We start from the raw sequence: 9221 nt of genomic DNA, 5'->3' as shown, positions 1-9221 counted from the left end.
CGGCACGTATTAGATAAGCATAAGCAATTAAGGGATCTGGAATGAGCGTTTTGAGCGTTTCGACAGTATTTTTTGAGGGACATGAGAGCACATCAGACATATCGAGTTGCATTCTGAATACGAAGAATGTCTTTCTGATATCAAATAATTTTTATTTTTTGAAATTCATGATATAACACAAAGCGTTAAGAATGCTATATTCATTAATAACCTCGTGTAAACAAACCTGAGGTTAAATCGCATTTGTGAAACTAGATTGAAGTTTATGCAAACTTCACAAAATAGTTCAACTCAGGTGTGTGACCTTTGAACTTTACTTCTATTGTGTAGTGTCGAAAGACAAATAGACAAGATAGTAGTCGACTAGACGTATTATCAAATCCTGGCATATGAGTGAGTGTCGCATTTTATGGATTTGCAAATCAAATAATTAAAAAACAAAAACGTTTTGCAGATTTGATTTTGCATGCTGCATTTGTAAACATGGCAGGACTCTGGATTGCTTTGACGATAGCTTTGTATATTTCAAGTGCTTCCTCGAACCCCATAGACAATCAAGAAGGTAAGGTGGTCTAAAATAACTGATGATATAATTGCGATGGAACGTATTTGACATTAGATAGATAATCAGAAGCTTATAAGTGACACTGAAAAGCTAAATAGTGGAAACTTGGAAAACCACATTTGATATCATGATGAGCTCTATGGAGCTCACGGTATATGGAAACTTCATGCTTTGATGTCGAGTTTATGTCTTCTCTCTTTCCAAAGAGCTTCTTTCCAGTCTGTCTCAACATTTCTGTTGGTCACGGAAAAACGTAAAAGTTTCCTAGTTTTGGTTTGAATAAAATGTGACCACTCAAACTTTTTTAAATGCTAGTAATCATTGAATTTACATTTCAGAGACATGCCCCATCAGTAGAGGCTTCGATAATCAAGACGCGGCATTCAAAGTGCTGATGACAGTTGTAAGTGGAGATGACAACATACCGTCTTCTCCGGATTGTCAATTCCATGTTTCCACACCAAGGAATACCAATTTATACCAAGTGATGACCGTAGGGAATCATCACTTTCCTCAGGATTTTAGGTAAATTTAGTGGCCTAACCACAGGTGATGGGGGAGGGGGTGGGGGGGGCGTAAGCCCTGTCAATCAGGACCTGCACCTTTGAGCTTTCATAGGCCGGAGTGTCCAGCTCTCTTTTGAAGCGATTGGGCCACACTTCTCTGTGCACGGCTATATTCAACATTTATTACTATTTACATTTGGCAGATGCCTGCATTTTTCGTAAATTACATTTGATATTTTATTTCGTATGTCATGCATTCATTGCTCGTCTAGCTGATGCTTTGTATTTCTTCTGCTCTTAATTAAAGTAGATTGATTTAAACAATATACAAATTAATATGATAAAACACTTTACTGTTACGTGTCTTACATCTTTTATAGTTTCAACTATACTACACACTCTATTGGACGTATGGTAGAATGCATCAACGATGTATGCAACAGACATCCATACTACTGGATGGTATTTAATGGAACCACTAACCAACTTCTGGAAAAAGGTATGAAACGTTTTTTCGACTCTTTGTTTTTGAATGCATGGCAATGTCTACTATTTGTGAGTGAAATTTGGCGTTAACTTTGTACTTATAAACTGCAGTCATATTATTCTCGGAAATGTACTCAGTGAGTTAAGAATACCAATCCTGGTGTGACAATCTTACCTTCCGTACAGGAGTTGACGAGACTTATCCAGGGAAGGATAGTGACATAGTTTGGAAATACATGGACGTTACTTCAGTCATCAACGATATATACCTGTATGAAGGAGGAAATGAGGATTTAACATTACCAGGTGAGTGGTGTTATGCAATAATGGTATGTGATGCGATCGAGCTAAATAAGTCTGGTATTTGCCATAGTAATTGTTGGCTTTTATTTCATATCTTTTTAAATAATGTTGTTAGGCTTCTTTATACATACAATGTACTGTATTCTTCGTTTTCAGGCCTTCCTGCTTTTAAGTCCAATATCCATCAAAATGTCGGTATGTCTTACAATGTATCAAAATGAACTTAAAGGGAAACAAGTTTATCTTCCCCAAAGATGACTTGTTACCGAACCCTTAATTCATGATCCAAAGAGAGGGAAACAAATCTGCACTTGGTGGCAGCCTTTTGCTCTTAGAACCAAGGAGTTTAGTATCATACATCCTACGCCTGATTTTTACCCTATAGGGTCTATGGCCTGATAAACTTGTTGATCCCTAAGGGCTACTTTAACCAAGTAATGTTTTGATATTATCATTTCAAATAAGATAACTGTGAGAAGAGATCTTCTGCATCAAGTCATCCCAACATCAAGGTGAAGTTTACTGCTGTCAATGATCGTGATCCTTCCTGGCCTACTGTATGTCATCTGCCTGTCATTGCCACATCTGGTTCAACGCTTGGTCAAGTCTTAGTTGATGCGCACTCACAACATCCAAAGAAATTTGAGTATGTGTATTTCTGGTCTGTCACAATAAGATGTTGTCGTTTTTTCTTGAAGTTTGACTGGAAGTCAAAGTTGAGGGCGTTTTGACACATACTTGCCAAAAAAAATGTAATCCTTTGTAGACCAATAAATGTGTTAGAATTCCTAATTTTAGAAACATATAGAGCCGTCAAATGTTAGTTTTTGCAATTTTAAAAGGGTCAACATTTCGAACTAAACATCTCAAAAAAAGTAACTAACCCCCTTAAATAATGATCATTATTCAAAAACGGGCAATTGTATTACAAATCTGTAAAATGCGTTGGAAGCAGAATTTATTTCTGCACATTTTGACACCTCATTTGTAGCAATTAACCAAATACTGACGTCACAGCGTACATTTAAATCAATGTAACCCAACATCTGAAAGTTGCAGTAAATTGTATTGATTTTGTATTCAGTATGTGGAAGGAAATCGGTGTAATGATATAGTGTTTTTGTATTGTATATAAGTGCAACTTTCAAATCTGGACCTTACTACATTAAATTGACCGGTGTTTTATTGTTTTCTGGGCTATCGTATCAAATGTGGTGTCAAAATAGGCTGAAATAAATTCTGCTTCCAACGCATTTTACAGATTTGTAATACAATAGCCCCTTTTTGAATAATGGTCATTATTTAAGGGGGTTAGTTACCTTTTTTGAGATGTTTACTTTTATTATGTATTTCTCTTTGCTTCTGGATACTGCTTAGCAATACAACAAAAATGATAAAGTATGTTCGTTTAATAAAAACATTCCATTCTGATCGAGAGTAGCAGTGAAAATTCGAGATTGTGCCCAGAAGATTTTGGTTTATATATTGCCAAAAGTCTACTAGTTGTTAACTGCATAAATAATAAAGATACTTCATGGTCTTTTGTGTATAAGGTCTCGAATTTTTCCTTAATACCAAATAAAAGTGTCAGCAGATTCAACTAAAACTCTGAAAACCTCTTCGATTAATAGTAATGAAATCAGAACATGTAAATGGTTGTAAAATTATTACTAAAATGTCAGCTAATAATATTATTGCTCTTTTTCCTTTCAGGTTCACCACAGAACATGATGAAACACACGGAAACTATGTGACCTCTATTAATTCCCTAGAAAATGAAGATGAATGGAATTGGTTGGTTTATGATCCACACACTAAGGAATTGCTGGAATCAGGTATCCCGGGCAGGTATCCCATTATAGAATTAGTATTTCATTAAAAATGTCACTCATTCTCTGCAGTTAAGGGAACTGGAATGAGCGTTTTGAGCGTTTCGACGGTATTTTTGTGGGACATGAGAGCACATCAGACATATCAAATTGCATTCTGAATACGAAGAATGTCCTTCTGATATCAAATAATTTTCATTTTATGAAATTTACGATATAATACAAATTTTATGACAAATTAATAAATTCGGATATTTTTCACATTTTTGAGATATAACAGTCCTCGAAGTAAATTTTATAAATTTAATGATATATTCTTAAAGTGTATGTAGCTGGGAGGAAAAGCCGACGATCAATTGAAAAAGACCTATTTTTGTTGGTGTTTTGGGAAAAAATCCATATCTTCAATACGAAAGGTCAAAATTTTCAATTGATCGTCGGCTTTTCATCCCACCTACATACACTTTAAATATAAATCATCAGATTTATAAAGTTTACTTCGAGTACTGTTAAATATCAAAAATATCAATTTTAATGATTTGCCATAAAATGTGTATTACATTGCGAATTTCAAAAATCAAAATTATTTGATATCAGAAGGACATTCTTCGTGTTCAGAATGCGATTCGATATGTCTGATGTGCTCTAATGACCCACAATAAATACTGCCCAAACGTTCATACCCCTTCCCTTAGGGCATTGCCATTGGCGTTCTTAAAACGAATAAATAAGCACAAGTGTCCTAGGATACTGAGAAAGAATGATATGTAATCCCGTATTCCCTGTGTTACATTTTTTGACAGAATTGACATAATCAGTCTCCTGTAAATACATTTAAACAAGAACTTGATTTTAATTTAAACTTTTAATCCAAACACAAGGAATTAATTCCTACCTCGGAATTTTCAGATGGTACTCCAATTCATCTTTCATCAGCGAGTGGTGATCACCATCTGAAAAGTGCACACCCTATATTTGGTACCTTACTTATCCAGCATTTCTTCTCAAACAAACGTCCGAAATATATATGGTCGAATCCAACCAAAAGTGTCCACGGGCCAAAAATAAAAGTCCGAAATAAAAATGTCTCCACAATTTTTTCCTTTTGCCCATTGATTGATGACATATTGGCCTTATAGGAACCAAAAGTGCCATTACTAATCTTGAAAAATAAATCCAGGACGTGTGATAGTAAATGTGATATCAAAACCCAATGTTACCTACGAATACCACTAGGATGCTTTCACTATCGCAATACTAATCAACCTAAAACAAATGGAATATTCCCATTAACGCTTTTTTCGTGTAATGTAGACCACAGGGTGTCAGGAAAATTCTAGCTCAACCAGAAAATATTTGTTTTTATTTTTTATAACGCGATCAATATGATCTTTGTCAGTTTATGCTAGTTTATTTTTGAAAATGAAGTTTAGGTCAGTTTCTGTATTTTATTTATCAAATGAGTATGAATCAATTTACACATTGTATAATAACGAGTAGGATATATGTTTTCAAGAATATTAGGAATTATACGCATACACCTAACGCATACACCATTAACGCTTTTTTCGTGTAATGTAGACCACAGGGTGTCAGGAAAATTCTAGCTCAACCAGAAAATATTTGTTTTTATTTTTATAACGCGATCAATATGATCTTTGTCAGTTTATGCTAGTTTATTTTTGAAAATGAAGTTTAGGTCAGTTTCTGTATTTTATTTATCAAATGAGTATGAATCAATTTACACATTGTATAATAACGAGTAGGATATATGTTTTCAAGAATATTAGGAATTATACGCATACACCTAACGCTTTATACAATGAAAAGGTGAAGAAACCCGGGTATTCGTAGGTAACATGAGCGATTTAACAATATCTATATTGAGTTTAGAGGTTTAAATTTGGCTATTATGGTAATGAATTAATAAAATGGTAGTTTTAGATCTCTTTCAGATGGTACGTCCAAATGAATAAATGCTATTACCTTAGATCAAAAATTTTTGATGCTTTTAGCAAGATTTTGACCACTTCATTTTGATATACAAGTAGTTAATCAGCAATTTTACATAATAAATAATTGTTGAATGAATCCGTATATGGGTAATAATAGTGTCCTGGGGTACCGCTTAAAGTTTTTGACAATTAATTTCCATTGGCAGGGACACTTCATTACACATGTCATGTATTATGGTGTATTCGTAAGTAACATTTCAGTATTTGTAGGTAAGAATTAGACTTTTGGTGGATATCGCAATCAAAACTTCATTTTATAAAGCACTTTGAATGTAATATTTTCTTTATGTGCGTTTATTGATACTTAGGACCCTATCATGTATTAATAATGTCGGTTCACAGCGGTTGAAAGAGGATTTAAGTAAGAAACAAAGGCACTAAAGTGACTTTAATTTGATTAATTGCACACAAATCGCTTAAAACCGTTATTGCAGACTTGTGAAGTCCACCTTGGAGTCGGTTACGTCTTGTGGCCTTTCTTTTGAGGGCAACTACAATTAGGTTTATACAGGGTCCATCACTGTGTTGTCTAGATCATGAGACAATGAGAACAGTCGTTTTTTCCATGGTATTCGTAGGTAACCTTAGCGAAAACGTCAAAAGTTACCTTCGAATAAATGAATTTGGACACAAATTACTCAGAAACCAGAAGGTCGGTAAACATTTAAAATGAAGCACACATGACAGTTGACAAATCCAAGTATTTATCCCTTCTAATCTTCTTTGAATCTGATTTTTCTTTCAAATGAGCAGACCGTCGTCTATTTCAGTACATATTTTTCAACAATTAAGCCAGTTCGGTTTTGCATGGTGGGCATGTATGTGAATTCGCAACTTTCATTGACATATGATTTGATAGCAAACATACAGGCCTTCATTATGTACCAATATGGGCATTGGCATGAATGGCGGTGTTTCACAATACTGTCATGATGTCAAATTGTATTCAGAGGTAATATTCGGTTACCGAAATTTACCTACGAATACTTGCTTTTATTGTTGACATCTCAGAAACATTTAAACGCAGGCTATTGAAACTTGGTAGAAATAAAGAGTGTATTACCCTGCACCTATTCCTTAACTATTGTTTACTATTCTCTCACTTTGTGGAAATGACACAGCTTTTAACATGTATTCGGAGGTAATGCATATTTTTTACCAAACCTACCTTTGTGCCATTTAGAATTTCTGGCAGCTAAACACAATAATAAAGATGTCCGAATGCAATGCATTTCAGTATTGGACATATCAAAGCTTGTATCAATTGCGCATTTATTAGTGATTTCCATTTTTAAAGATATATCTAGTGCTATGAAAAATTGTATTCGTAGGTAATGTAAAAAATACCACTCAAAAATGATCACAAAAATTCATAATTATGTACAAATATGTGAAAAATTGAACAGGCAATCTTTGAATACACACCTTTCAGGAAATCAATTTAGATTCAATCCAATGACTTCTTTTCATAACTGATTTAGATGTTTTTAAAAATACCTTAAGAAATATTTTGAAAAAATGGGTAAAAATAGCATGTTTTGGGGTCTCTGTGTCTAAATTTTTCACAGAAGGGGGTTTTATTATATATGGCGCGAAGCGTATGATCAAGGCGAATAAACACAATATAAAAAAGAATGTCAATTGATTAATACTTTTAAGTTATGGCCCTGAACATGCCGTGTACACTTTTCGTTGGATTCGACCATATACTCCAGAGGCAAATAAACTAGAAATGAAATCAGCAATTTTTTTAAATGACCAATTAAGTCTTGCGTGACTCGCTTTAAATTTGACTTCTTCTCGGCATGCTCTACATGTAGACTTACTGAACTTTCCCCAACCTAACTTGAAATTACCAACTTCATTTCCAACTTTATTTCACCACATTTCTCAACTAATAATAATTATGTCAACTTTACTACTTTCTAGTGAATGTTTAAAATGAAATCCAAAAATGATTTTTTTTTTAATTTTACTAAGTTCATGTTTTCAATCTTGCTGAAAGACCACTCAAATGATAGATCTTATTCTTCCCTTTCAATTAATACCACATTTGTGATTGACGTGCTTATGTTTGCATTGTCACATGCATGCATGACTTTTTGAAAAATGAACATGGAATTGTCATTTCTATTCTGGAACATAAACATACCTATGCTTAGACTATGCTAAATGTTGCTTTAATTGTTTTTATTATATAGTGAGTAACAATATGTCTTAACAACTGGGATTTAGAATGGTTATTATTTGATCATTTTCCAGGTTTAGATGACACCTTTCCGAGCAACCATGAAGCTTTCTTATGGCGATACACAAATGACACTCACCACTCCATGGGAAATTGCAACAAGGAGAACAACACATTTGCAAAAATCTTAGATATCATAGTCAATGGATTCAACTATCTATACTCATTTGTGTCTTGGAGTACACAGCTATAATAAGTGAGACTATACACCTGCAACTACAAACATGCTCCATGATAATGATGATATGGACTTGTTTGAGAAACACATCTATCTGAGACACATCTATCTGAGAAACATATCTTCTGAGAAACACATATATCTGAGAAACACATATATCTGAGAAACACATCTATCCGAGACACACATCTATCTGAGACACACGTCTATCTGAGAAACACATCTATCTGAGACACACGTCTATCTGAGACACACATCTATCTGAGACACATGTCTATCTGAGAAACACATCTATCTGAGACACACATTTATCTGAGAAACACGTCTATCTGAGAAACATATCTATCTCAAGGGCAAATTTTGCTCTATACTCAGCATGCGCATCGTCCGTCATACTACATGTATGTTTGTAACTTTGATAAATGTAATAATAAACTGAATGACCTTGGACAAATTTTGTGAGGAATATTGTATAAGAACAGGATAAAAAAAACCACAAGGTTCTTACTATCTACAGCTACATCATGTGGTACCATACCATACTGTCAACCAGCATAGTACTTGAAATAAGCCATACCTTCCAAGGGCTATTTGGGTTTGAAATCTACATGCCCTCATTAAGTTTCAGGGGCCCAAACTCAAGTTGTAAAATTGTAATGTTACACTGGTGCACATTCTGACACTTTATAAGACTTCAGCTCGCAAGTCAAGAACATTATAATGCCATGTATTGATGTTAAAGTCACTAAGTTTGTTTTACTAACTTTGGTGACAACATTTTAGGGTGGGCTCATAGTGACTTTCACAAGGTTTTGGCCCAGAGCCCACTTTTTCAAGTATTGGGGTACTCCAGTTAAAATCCACACACCCCTTATGGAAGACATGAACTTAATCTCCCCAGACAGGGGATGCAGACTTCAAATGGAGTCACCCATTCAGGTAACCTCATTTGAAATTCACACCCCCTGTGTGGAAGATTAAGGTCATGTCTTCCATAGGGACATATGGATTGCAACAGGAATAGCCCATTGCTGCCAGCCAAGATTTTTCAATAGTTTTAAGAAGTTCTCTCAACCAAGGCCGGTTGAAAC

At 34.5% G+C, this 9221-nt stretch overlaps 1 protein-coding gene across 1 annotated transcript; it reads left to right on the top strand.

Moving 5' to 3' along the window:
• The first annotated feature begins 366 nt into the window (after nt 1-366).
• On the top strand, nt 367-8424 carry LOC140167049 (uncharacterized). Its single transcript, XM_072190528.1, has 7 exons — nt 367-562; nt 904-1090; nt 1452-1570; nt 1744-1863; nt 2326-2506; nt 3574-3695; nt 7967-8424. Exons 1-7 carry the CDS (start codon nt 484-486, stop codon nt 8143-8145), a joined length of 987 nt encoding a protein of 328 aa, XP_072046629.1. The 5' UTR covers nt 367-483; the 3' UTR covers nt 8146-8424.
• Nucleotides 8425-9221: the final 797 nt, after the last annotated feature.

Source organism: Amphiura filiformis, chromosome 1 (assembly GCF_039555335.1).
Source record: "Amphiura filiformis chromosome 1, Afil_fr2py, whole genome shotgun sequence".
Lineage (NCBI taxonomy): Eukaryota > Metazoa > Echinodermata > Ophiuroidea > Amphilepidida > Amphiuridae > Amphiura > Amphiura filiformis.
Note: the sequence above shows the minus strand (reverse complement) of the source record. Positions and strands in the feature narration are given on the sequence as shown.